This window comes from Ipomoea nil, unplaced genomic scaffold (genome assembly GCF_001879475.1).
Source record: "Ipomoea nil cultivar Tokyo-kokei standard unplaced genomic scaffold, Asagao_1.1 scaffold2827, whole genome shotgun sequence".
NCBI lineage: Eukaryota > Viridiplantae > Streptophyta > Magnoliopsida > Solanales > Convolvulaceae > Ipomoea > Ipomoea nil.
Window position 1 is genome coordinate 1,063,078 of NW_017619255.1, and position 13,325 is coordinate 1,076,402.

Consider the following 13,325-nt stretch of genomic DNA (forward strand, 5'->3'; position numbering starts at 1 on the left):
TCCTTGTTTGACAATCAGCAATTAGCGGTTAGCGTTAGCAGATTATATTAGCGAATTATTTCAACGATTTGTAAAAAGATATTTGAAAAAATTAGTTGTTTAGATTAACATGTAAAATGATCTAAAGGTAGTAGTAGTAGTAATAATAATAATAATAATAATAATAATAATAATAATAGTAGTAATAATAATAATAATAATAATAATAATAATAATAATAATAATAATAATAATAATAATAATAATAATAATAATAATAATAATAATAATATGAATATGAATCTTATAATAATAATAATAATAATAATAATAATAATAATAATAATAATAATAATAATAATAATAATAATAATAATAATAATAATACTAATACTAATACTAATACTAATAACAATAACAATAACAATAACAATAACAATAACAATAACAATAATAATAATAATAATAATAATAATTGTTTTAAAAAATAAAAAAATATATAATTATGCCAATCATATTAACTACTTGGGGGATTTATTGATAAAAAGAGTATTCAAATCACATAATAAATTGAAGTTGGAAACTATCTCGCAATATCGTTGTTTGGCCATCAGCAGTTAGCTCTTCAATATTAGTATATATTTAATATTTTATGCCCTAATTTTTATTTTCTCTTCCTTATGTCCTGTATTTGGTTTCAATCATACTTATATAATTATTTTATTGACAATTATAATCAATCTTGATTATATTATCTTGCATTTGTAAACTTAGAATTGCATATTTAAATACACAAATTTAACATTCAATTATCTATGCACAAACAATTCCAATATAATCTTGCCTTGATATACTTTAAAGTACTTTAAAAAAAAAAACATTGGGCATTATCTCAATCGTGCAATGCACGTAAAAAACTAGTTTAATTTAATAAGTGTAAAATATATTACTAATTATGCCAACTTTAATTGGGATGGGATTCGAACCTAAGACCTTTCTTATTGAAATTAATGAGTAAGTTTACGGTGAACTAACAGAAATTAACGGAGAATATAATATTTAACGGAAAAGTTTACGGATAATCATATAATTAGGGATAAATTAGGAAATCTCATGGAAAATTTAAAATCTGATCAATCTGAGTCATTCATTTGATAAAAAATTTGACTGTTATTTTTTCTATCCATTATAGGCCTAACTCTCTTGGGCTCTTATTAATATAATATATATGTGTATATATATATATATATATATATATATATATATATATATATATATATATATATATATATATATATATATATATATATATATCATGGTCGTAATAGGTTCTGAGCGCTAGTCGGGCAGTAGAGTAGCGCCTAGCGCCTTAGCGGCTAACAAAAAAAAAAAAAAAAAAAAAAAACAGTGCACATGTACGTGTGAGTGTATGTCATATTATATATAATTGTGCATTTAGAAATGTTTGTCACTACACAAAATGCACTACTTGATTCTCATCACCTTCCTCCTCCTTGTCATCAAAAGACTTTCTAAATGCACTTTTAGTTATTCGCAAATGCAGTGTCAAAGTATTTTGAAATGCACAATTGTATTTACATAAAATTTTATTATCTTTACTTTTTTAAATAACGTTTTTAAGTTTTGGTATTTATTTGCAAAATAGAAAATCGAAACCTTCTCCACTAAAGAAATTACGAATGTATAGCGTGTCTACCATGCGGTACACACCATAATTTGCCCTAAAACATCTAGTTTGGAACAGTTAATGGCTAAAAATACATTTTCCCTCATTCGGCTAATCATACATAAACTGATCACATTAGAAATTAAATAAATAAAATCATATTAGATTATTAAAAAAAAAAAAAAATTGTAGAAGAAAACCTTATCCAATATCATTATCATTATCCTTCTTTGAAAAAGGCTGAACCCCAACCTTAAGGGCCCCCACACCCCGACCCGACAGAGCATTTGTGAGGATGTAAATCATCGTAACTCAACTGAACATGAACCACAGAGATTAGACCGGTGCTCACTGCGCACAAGAAACCCCTCACTTTGAGAGGTTGCTCCCACACTGCCTCATTATCATTATCCTTGTTATTACTCCACATTGTCAATTTGTAATTCAAATTTGCCTTAAAACGCATCGAAGAAGGTTTCATGACAGGGAAGGTAAACGACGAGCAGGAGCACTTCCATTTATTTCATGATAAAAACCGGCGACGGCGACGGAGAATCTAGAAAAAGACTACACTATCTTCGACATGTGGATCCGCATGGCATGCAGCACGCACTTTCCTTTATATCAACTCAGCTTTGGGTTTATTGTTCTCTGAAAACTGACCAAAATAGTGTGCCATTGTTCATTGGTAAGTAAGGTGGTGAGTGAACATGGTGAAGAATATTGGGTTCCTCTTTTTGTTGGTTTTGGGATGGGTGAGGGGAGGACGAGCACAATATCTGACCATCCATGTTGACCAGTCAGGGTCGTCCGACTTCAAAACCATCCAATCAGCCATTGATTCAGTCCCCTCCAACAATTCTCAATGGGTTTGCATTTCCATCAAGCCTGGCATCTACATGTACGCATATATACATTTTATGATTATACTTTTTTTCTTAATGTGATTTTTAATTAATTAAATACATTTGTTTTCCATCTTGAATTTCTATACAACTCATCTATCAACATGTTTTGATTCAAGAAATGAATTCTAGAGGAATATCAATTCTCTTCCAAAGGTTACGTTCTTGTGTGGTTGTAATAGTTTTATAGGACCAGGCTCATCATAAATCAAGTATAAATACAAAGGGTATGGGTTAAAATATATATATATATATATATATATATATATAGTGAAAGGTTCCAGTGCGGTTGATTAATGTGCGTGAGCTTTGTACTTAATTTGCGTGAGTCTTGTGCTTAATGTGTCTAAACTTTGTACTTAATGTGCGTGAGTGTGTAATGTTAATGTGCGTGAGTTTTGTACTTAATGTGTTAGAGTCTTGTGTTTAATGTGCCTGAGATTTATACTTAATGTGCGTGAGTGTGTAATGTTAATGTGCTCCTGTTGCTCTTGTACATATACGTCTTCGTCTTCGTCTTCTCTTCCTCTCTTTTCCCTTAATCCTCTCTTCCTCTCTCTCTGTTCTTCTTCATATATATACGTCTTCGTCTTCTCTTCCTATTCCCTTAATCCTCTCTTCCCCTCTCTCTGTTCTTCATCATATACGTCTTCATCTTCTCTTCCTATTCCCTTAATCCTCTCTTCCATCCCCTCTCTCTGTTCTTCATCATATAGGTCTTCGTCTTCGTCTGACTTTTGTGTTTAATGTGTGTGAGTTTGTGGTCTGAATGTATTTTGTTTATAGCTTCCTGTGCGATTGTGTTAAAAGTCACGCATATTAAGCACAAATCTTTCGCACATTAAGCACAATACTTAGGCACATTAAGTACAAAACTCACGCATATTAACATTATACACTCACGCACATTAAGTACAAAACGCATGCACATTAAACCACCGCACAACCGCACGGGAAGCCACAAATGCACCTATATATATATATATATATATATATATATATATATATATATATATATATATATATATATATATATATATATATATAGGGGTATTTTACGTCTTTTAAAAACATATTCTATTTCTATTCTTTAAAACAACCAAACACGGGAATAACATTTTTAAATTCTATTCCTTCAGCGAACCAAACAATAAAATACAATTCATGTTCTATTTCTTATCTATTCCATTATTTATAGAATAATAGCTTTCCTTTTCCCTTAAAATTTATTTCATGGACCAAACATGTTGTTATGCCTTCACTTTTTTCTTTGAGGTGTGTTTTTGTGTTACCATCCTTGCTTGCGAGTCCACAAAGGATGTTTTCACTACCTTCTCAACATGCAAGCCTTATCGAGCCGCCTTCCCTACATGTGGGTTCGTCTAGAATGTTGTTTTTTATTCCTTGGGTTGTAGGTTCACTACAATGTTGTTACTAATTCCTTGGGCTTCCTACTCGAGCTTGAAGAGTGCTTTGGTGATTGGGGGCGGGTTTGCCTAAGCCTCCGGTCTAACGACCGCCTACTACGTCGGGTTGAGTGTGCTCCCCACTATTGCTAGGCTACACATACGCCGATGACATTCCTAACTCTCAAGCCAGCGGTTGGACGTCGGGTCCAACCCTTAGAGAGTTCAGGTTAATTAGTTCTTGATACTGGGGTGTCCTTTTCGATGGCCAAGGTGCAAGTGGCACCTCTAGTTTGTTCTGGGTGAGAAACCGATCTCCAGGAGCACGACTGCCTCCTTCCTCATTGGTCGAGACGTTCTCGTAGATCCTGGAGATGTTTGCTTATGGATATGTCCAATTTGATATATTTCAAGACTAATTTTTGTAAATTGAGTGTGAAGCTTTGAGCAGATTTTAGAAATGCGTACTTTTCGTAGTGATCCCCACAAAAAGAGCATTAGAGCCAATGATGGTTTTATATAAGGATTTCAAAAATAATAATATTATTAATCAGGTATCGGGCCCTAATAATATTTACAACTGGACTACAAATAAATAATGACGTCCAACAAGGGTCTAAACCCCACTTATACTAGGCCTTTAACTCTAGCCCATAAGACATGTTATTTTGGGATTCAAAATTAAACCACTAGACTAAGTGTCCTATTGGTGATTGTTTGATGTTAGAATGGGATAAGATACTCTAGCCCATAAGACAATTATGTATATTTTTTTTTATAAAATTATGTACATCCGAAACAGGAAATTTATGTGTATTATGTTAAGAGTTTATGTGTATTATGTACTCCGTATTATGTTAGATTATGTGTATTATCTTTTCAAAAAAGAGTATATGTATTTTGTTATACAATTATGTACATTCTGTTATACAATTATGTACATTCTATTATACAATTGTACGTGTACATTTTCGAAACATGAAACTTTTTTTAAGAAATTATCAGCCGACACAGGAAAGAGGAATTTCCAAAAAAAACAAAAAAAAAAAACAAAAAAACAAAAAAAAAAACAAAAAACAAAACAAAACAAAACGATGTCGTTTTGCACCAAGGCGCACAATGCAATGTGCGGCTTGGTGCACGATATAAATTGTCGTGGTTCTAGCTTAACTTAAACTAAACATCATTTTAGGCCCCTCTTTGGCCCAATTGTCATTGGGCTCAGACCCCATGAGTCCATCACGAGTCCCCTCTCACGATCTCGCACCACAGCTTCTACACTCACATTGTCGAATTGAAGTTTTCCTAACACCTATAACTGTTCTCGAGCTTTGCTCTCGACCTTGAGCCCAAAGGCTCCAACCATTGTTCGGATCATCGGATGCCTCCTAAACAAAATCTTCCAGGTCTTCTTCATTTTATTCATCTATACAATACTTCCTTGCCACATGTTCCTCTTTTAGACGATTGTGAGAATCTTGTAAGATTTTCTCTTATAATATATATTGATATTATATATTAAGGCCTTAATTAAGTGGTGCAAGTTGACTAGGCTTATTAAGTGGTGTGGTTGGACTTAATAACTAGTAGTTGTTAGTCAACCAAACTCTGTGCTTAATATCCTCCTGTATTGATGGGATACAGGATGGTTGTTGTTAGCACATTCAGTTACGGTACTCAGACCGCTCAGTAGATACCAATACACTATCTAGGGTTCTGAGTCAGGTCTGAGGCAAAACATGGCTAACGGTCTACCGTTAATAGGCAACACAACAGGAACATCAACTATGGCTGGAGATCAACATGGCTACGCTTCCGCTATCATACGAAGTTAGGTTTCTCGTATAATATGGTTCATATAGTTAGACTATTGTATATCTAACAAATCTCGCATCTAGACTTCTCCCTCTTGACAAGCCTCTAGGCCCACTTAAATCCTGTTAGGCCCCCAAGCCAACAAATACTCTTTTTGGGCATCAAGGCACCCACTATCGTCCTTATGTGAGGTCTGCCAAGATGACTTAGCTCTCTGTCACCGCCGCTCTTGATTGACAAATTCTCATTTTTAGGCATCTAGTGCCACCGCATTTCCTGCGTGCAGTCTGCTATGAATGCTTAATTAGCTCTCCGCCTCAGCCACTTTCCCCGCAAGAAAAAGAAAGAAGTTTTTTTTTTTTTTTTTTTTTTTGGGTACATGAACTCTTTGTGTTGCTTTCCCTGTATGCAAGCCTACCAAGGATGTTTCTACAACCTTCTTGACACGCAGTTAGTTAGCACAACTTAGTGTTCAGCGAGTGTACTCGAGGCCTCCTCTTTTCTTTCTTTCTTTTTTATTTTTTTATTTTTTATTTTTATTTTTTTTATTTATGTCTTTGTAGCCTGCTCGTACCACCTAGTGTTCAGCGAGTGTACTCGAGGCCTCCTTATCTTCACCATCCACATTCGTAGCCTGCCCATACCATTAAGATTGTAGCCAATGTACATGGTTTTCAACTAGTGTGCTCTAGGCTTCCTTTATGATATGCCTTCCTAGCTAGCTCGTATCGCCTAACTTTTAGCCAGCGTACTTTGGGCTCCTTATGCCTCTTTTTTCTCATCCTTATAACTTCATTTATTCAGGAGACATGTAATTGGTAGCCTTTTGGTCCTTCTCCCTTGAATGTGGGGAGTCTTAAGTTTCACTCGTTATGCCTTTACTTTTTTTTTCTTTTTTTTTTTTGTTTCACCTTTTTCCCTTGGGTACTAGGTAGGTGGTAGCTCTATAGCCTTTTTCCTTGGGAGGCTGGGTATCATAGCTTTTCTTCCTTATGCCTTCTTTCTTAGGCGATGGGTAGCTAGTATGCTTACGGCCCTTCTCCTTGAGACGCGAGGCATCTTAGCTTTCCATCCATACAACACATTTGGTTCGCGAAATTTCTAGAATGGAATGACATTTTTGGGAATAGGTCTATTCCATTGTTTGTTAATGCATTTTCTTCCCGGAAATATTATACCAAGAAATGAGCTATTCCTCGTACAAGGAGAATAACTATTCCAATGGTCCCCTGGTATTAGATTATTCTTGAGTTCTCAAGAATAGCCTAATTTTTTATTTCCTATTTAACCCCTAATTCAACCTAAAATTTGATTTAGTGTTTTTTTTTTTGTTTTCCATATCACAATTTTTATATATTTTTTCTATTTGTTTGATTCTATAGTGAATGTATATGGTGTTTAATTTGTATATGTTGGTGTTTAATTTTTATATGTTTTTTAAATTTATTAGATTGTGTGTGTGGACAAAAGTTCAAATACGTCTGCGCCTTCCCGTGCGGCCGCTTGAAAAATGCACCAATAGTATTAACAAAATGTACCAATAGTGTTAGGAAAATGCATAACAATGAAATACAAACATTAAAAAAATGCCAAACACACCCAAAAAATGTACCATATAACTCTCTACCCTTAATGGTGCATTTCCGAACACTGTGTGGTGCTTTAATTCATACCTAATGGTGTACCAAATTTGTGTTGTCTTTGTTGTGAATTTCTTATCATTGATGGTGCATATTTGCATAACTATTGGTGCGGCCGCACCTGAACTTACATATATATATATATATATATATATATATATATGTGTGTGTGTGTGTGTGTGTGTGTGTGTGTGTGTGTGTGTGTGTGTGTGTGTGTGTGTGTGTGTGTGTGTGTGTGTGTGTGTGTGTGTGGGTATTTTACGTCTTTTAAAAACATATTCTATTTCTATTCTTTAAAACAACCAAACACGTGAATAAAATTTTTAAATTCTATTCCTTCAGCATACCAAACAATACAATACAATTCATGTTCTATTTCTGACCTATTCCTTTATTTATGGAATAATAACTTTCCTTTTCCCTTAAAATTTATTCCATGGACCAAACATGTTGTTTTGCCTTCACTTTTATTCCACATTTTTTCTTTGAGGTGTGTTTTTGTGTTACCATCCTTGCTTGCGAGTCCACAAAGGATGTTTTCACTGCCTTCTCAACATGCAAGCCTTATCGAGCCGCCTTCCCTACGTGTGGGTCCGTCTAGAATGTTGTTTTTTTATTCCTTGGGTTGTAGGCTCACTACAATGTTGTTACTAATTCCTTGGGCTGCTTACTCGAGCTTAAAGAGTGCTTTGGTGATTGGGGGCGGGTTTGCCTAAGCCTCTGGTCTAACGATCGCCTATTACGTCAGGTTGGGTGTGCCCCCCACTATTGCTAGGCTACACATACACTGATGACATTCCTAACTCTCAAGCCAGCAGTTGGATGTCCGGTCCAACCTTTAGAGAGTTCAGGTTAGTTCTTGACACTGGGGTGTCCTTTTCGATGGCCAAGGTGCAAGTGGCACCTCTAGTTTGTTCTGGGTGAGAAATCAATCTCCAGGAGCACGACTGCCTCCTTCCTCATTGGTCAAGGCGTTCTCGTAGATCCTGGGGATGTTTGCTTATGGATATGTCCAATTTGATATATTTCAGGACTAATTTTGTGTAAATTGAGTGTGAAGCATTGGGCAGATTTTAGAAATGAGTACTTTTCGTAGTGATCTCCACAAAAATAGCATTAGAGCCAATGATGGTTTTATATAAGGATTTTAAAAATAATAATATTATTAATCGGGTATCGGGCCCTAATAATATTCACAACTGGAATACAAATAAATAATGACAGTCCAACAAGGGTCTAAACCAATCGTTATACCCTGCACCACGGCTCACATAGCACTGTGCGCCCCGTGCCTCCCAAAACGACGTCGTTTTGGGAGGCGGCGTATGGAGTTGACATGATTATGTGTATTTGTTTATACAATTATGTGTATTTGTTTATATAATTATGTGTATTTTTTTATACAACGATCTGTGTTTGTTTATACAATTATGTGTATTTGTTTATACAATTATGTGTATTTTTTTATACAGTTATGTGAAACGACGTCGTTTTGCATCAAGGCGCACAATGCAATGCGCGTCCTGGTGCACGATATAAATTGCCGGTCTAAACCTCAGTTATACTAGGCCTTTAACTCTAGCCCATAAGACATGTTATTTTGGGATTCAAAATTAAACCACTAGACTAAGTGTCCTATTGGTGATTGTTTGATGTTAGAATGGGATAAGATACTTAATTTATAGTGTCTATACGCTGTGAAATAAGTGATTATCAATTTACCAGGCATTGATCAATAATGATTATCAATTTACCAGGCATTGATCAATAATGTACACTCATGAAACGAGTGGTTGTCATTCCACGATCAATCAACTTCTCATCACACAAGTTGCCAGCCCACATCTTCTTGTTAGCTAATTTTGACCACTTTCATTTACATAGGAAACATGATAGACTAGTTGGAGTAAGATGTAGTTGTGCACTTGTAAGCTAGAATTTCTAGTTTTAGTGCTTAACTTGAACTATGTAACAATTTAGGCCCTTTTATGGCCCAAATATGAGAATAAACCTATACTTGAAAATACTATTTTTATTTTTATTTTTGAAAACTGAAAATGCTATTTTGTTTCACACCTATTTCATTTCGTTGTTATTATATTGATTTTGGTCATTTTTATATATATGTAGGGAACATGTAACAATTTCGTATCACAAGCAATATATTTATCTCAAAGGAGTAGGTAATGAAAAAGCCAGCATTGTTTGGGGGAGCAGTGGTTCTTTCAGCTCAAGCCCAACTTTTTCATGCTTTGCGGACAATATCAAAGTTGAAAACCTCAATTTTGTGGTACAGACACTAAATTCGATCAGTTCCTTAATATAGTGAAATTTGGTCAAATTGATTCACAAAACGTGAGAAAACAAAAACAAAGGATTTATTTGGTAACATAGTTAGCTTATCAGCTAATTTTGATTTATTTGATAACTATTAGTTTTTGACTTGGTTAATAATCAATATGAGTGTTTAATTCATTAGTTTTTTGTAACTTATTACTTCAAAAAGCTAATAAAATTCAAAAAGCTGCACAAAACAGATTTTTTAATCAACTTTTTACATGTAATTAGCTATCAGCGGATACATGACTGTTAGCTGATAGCGGATAACGAATAGCTGTTAACTAATTGGGTTCATTAGAGGATATAACTAGTTGATAACATTAGCTGATTAGTTGTTGTTTATCCATTCATAACTACAATTATGTATACCCTTGAACAGAATTCTTACAATTATCCTCCAATGCTGAAGTCAAGTCATCCCACAATACCGGCAGTGGCAGCTAAGGTTATTGGAGACAGAATGGCATTTTACGATTGTGGTTTTTACGGCGTGCAAGACACGTTGTTGGATGCCATGGGCAGACATTATTTCAAGCATTGCATCATTGAAGGGGCCGTAGACTTCATCTTTGGTGCCGGTCAGTCTATTTTTGAGGTACGCTAGCTTCGCTTAATTTTCTAGCCCTTTAATTTGTTTGTTTGTGTTTTTTATTACTTCCTCCGTCCCAATTTACATATCATATTTACTATTCATGCATTAATAGAAATTTAATTTTTAATTTTTTTGTATTTAATAGTACTTTTAAGTTAATTTCTAAATATATAATGAAAAAACGAATTAAAAATAACTTTAGTCAATTCTTGTTATCTTAATCAGACACATAAAATGAAACCGATTCTTTACAAAGGAATATATGTTCTATACCTATGACGACTATCCATTTGGAATAGTAACTGGGATGCCATCATACTACATGGTAGTTGACGGAATGAGTTTTTTTTTAACCAAATTTGTAATTCATGTCTACAGTTTTTTTTTTTAAACTTCTGTTGGAAATAATGAACCAAATTGATTTAATATCCCAAAATAATATTTATATATACACACGAAAATATATAAAATATTATTGGATATATATCCAAAATATATATACACACCAATATATAAACCGGACCCAAAGGTTATATATACATATATATCTACGAAAAAGATATACCAATATATATAAACAAAAAATTGGAACTAATAATCCTCAGATTATAAATCCAATTTAACGACAAAACAAATAGAGGGGAGGATTTTTTCTTAGAAGCATAATCCAAACCGAAAGAAGGAAAAGATGGTTCGTGTATGGGTATAGGGTTTTTAGCGCGAGTCAAGAGATCACTCTTTCCTTAAAACATTATTTGCCACCTCCCAAAAGTGCCAGGAGCGTTGTGGCCTAGGTTTTCCAAGATAAAACGTGCTACGGTTTGACGTTTGAGCACCCAAACGAACGAACCCGGCGAACTAAAGCAAAGCCTTGAACACAGTTAGGCTTAAGAAAGGAGTAGAAACAGAAATTTTGAAGCTGAAAAATATATTTTCTTGTTGTGTGCTTGTACACTGTGTCGTAAAAAACTTCTGCCCTCTACCCCTTCTTATATAGGGATGTTGGACTTCAATAGCATTAAACAAAGCCATTAATCTTAGCTTTGTAACATCTGAAACAGCAAGTCATTACTCAGGATTTTTCGTAACTGAAGAATTTAATCCCACGTTCGTCTGTTGGCCTTCAGCCCCAGACTGGCTTAGTTTTGGCCCATGCCGAAACCATACTGCTTGTATTTCGGCCAGGCCGAAACTAGCCAAGTTTCCGGCCTCCCAATGGCCGAAACTGTAGTTCAATTCGGCCTGGACCGAGCTCATCTCGGTCTTGGGTGAACCCAAGTGATTACTTGTGTTGAAAAAATCGATACCAAAAGTGCCCGCAAGGCCAGCCAATTTCCGAACAACATTCGACATTCGTGCCTGCGCACACGAGCTCAGGCTTGAATCAATCCTTTCTGAGCTCGGTCTTGGCCGAACCCAAGTGACTACTTGTGTTGGGGTTTTGATCACCATTACTGTTTAAATCTATTTGGTAACTTAATCTCAATAAATAGATTTAAAAACAAAGAACTTATTGAGTCGACTAATTTTCTATAATTCTATAATGTTTTGTTTGATGTTGTGTTTTTAGGAGTGTACAATAGTGGTGAATGTTGGGAAATCGCGACGACAAGGCAGTACAGGATACATAACAGCACAAGGAAGGTCAGGTGCAAATGATAGCAATGCATTTGTTTTCAAGAACTGCAATGTGACTGGAAGTGGCAAGGCAATCTTGGGAAGGCCATGGAGAGCCTATGCTAGGGTCATATTTTTTAACTCCTCCCTCTCCGACGTCATTGTTCCTTATGGTTGGGATTCTTGGTTTTATGCGAATCAAGTGTAAGACACTACATGTTTCTTCTCTCGGTGACTATTTCTGTCACAAATATGTCATTTAATAAAGTAGTTAATTTGGTCCTTAATGGACTAAATTTACTACTTTGTATGGGTTAAAGATGGTCACGCAAATAATTTAGGGACTAATTAAGTCAATACCATGGGTATAATTGAAAAATCAAAAATATAAATTTTCTTAAATTATTTAGGAAAATCTTATCATGTCGAATAGTAATACATAACCTATCCGATGGGACCGGCTCAGCCCCCAGCCTGGGGAGTCTGACGTTCCCTCTTACCGATCTGGTGTTAACTAGCCAGTAGCGGATTTTGAACCCGCTAGTGGAGGTCATGACCTCTTCTTGTGGGCAGGCATGTCTTCCAAGACCTTGCCAATAATGTATAATCTTATTTTACTTCTTTTTTTCCTCTAGGGATCAATTAACATTTGCTGAAATAAACTGTTATGGTCCGGGGTCTAACACCTCAAAGAGAGTTGCATGGGAGGCAAAATTGAGCCAAGAAATGACGGACTACTTTGTCAACATCACTAGCTTCATTGACGTTGATCAGTGGGTTAGCAAGCAACCTCTTTAATTATAATGGTTTAGTAATAAGCCAAGTACGTATTTGGTATTTGTTTTACTTTTTACTGTTGTGTGCTAATGGTCCAATCGAGTAAAAGTTTAGATGGGTTTATAAATTATAAACTTGTAAACTTTTTCAAAAAAATATGTTGTGTAAGATTTAGTAACTTTATTTCACAATAATACATTACATAATTTTTACGATTGTATTAATGTTTGTTTAAATTATCTATACTATTTTATTTTCTAATTGTTAAAATTTTAATTAGTTTGTAATTAAATGTAATTTAAAAAAGAAATTGGGGGGACAGCATGGCCCACAGCTCTTGATGGGGAATGGTGAGCTAGCAATTTCCAATCATTATTGTATGGACCATGGTCCACACAATTGTGTGAACCATAAATAAAAAGTACATTTTTAATATACTAAGGGTACATTATTTATGTACATAAAGTACATTTTTGAAAGTACATTTTTAATATACTGAATGTACATTATCTTTATCTTTATCTTTATCTTTATTATTATTATTATTATTATTATTATTATTATTAT

The 13,325-nt window shown here is 34.5% G+C and overlaps 1 protein-coding gene across 1 annotated transcript; it reads left to right on the top strand.

The window, feature by feature from the left end:
* Positions 1-2,376: 2,376 nt before the first annotated feature.
* Positions 2,377-12,879, top strand: LOC109159403 (probable pectinesterase 55). The gene is made up of 5 exons (XM_019307516.1): positions 2,377-2,567; positions 9,563-9,722; positions 10,152-10,367; positions 11,935-12,185; positions 12,617-12,879. Exons 1-5 carry the CDS (start codon positions 2,377-2,379, stop codon positions 12,777-12,779), a joined length of 981 nt encoding a protein of 326 aa, XP_019163061.1. The 3' UTR covers positions 12,780-12,879.
* Positions 12,880-13,325: the final 446 nt, after the last annotated feature.

What these genes read in the sequence shown, in the direction of transcription:
- LOC109159403 (XM_019307516.1), top strand. Translation starts at nt 2,377, where the DNA reads ATGGTGAAGAATATTGGGTTCCTCTTTTTGTTGGTTTTGGGATGGGTG. An exon ending in TTGAAAACCTCAATTTTGTG is followed by an intron (nt 9,723 to 10,151) that starts GTACAGACACTA and finishes ACCCTTGAACAG; the next exon opens with AATTCTTACAATTATCCTCC. An exon ending in TGGTTTTATGCGAATCAAGT is followed by an intron (nt 12,186 to 12,616) that starts GTAAGACACTAC and finishes TTTTTCCTCTAG; the next exon opens with GGATCAATTAACATTTGCTG.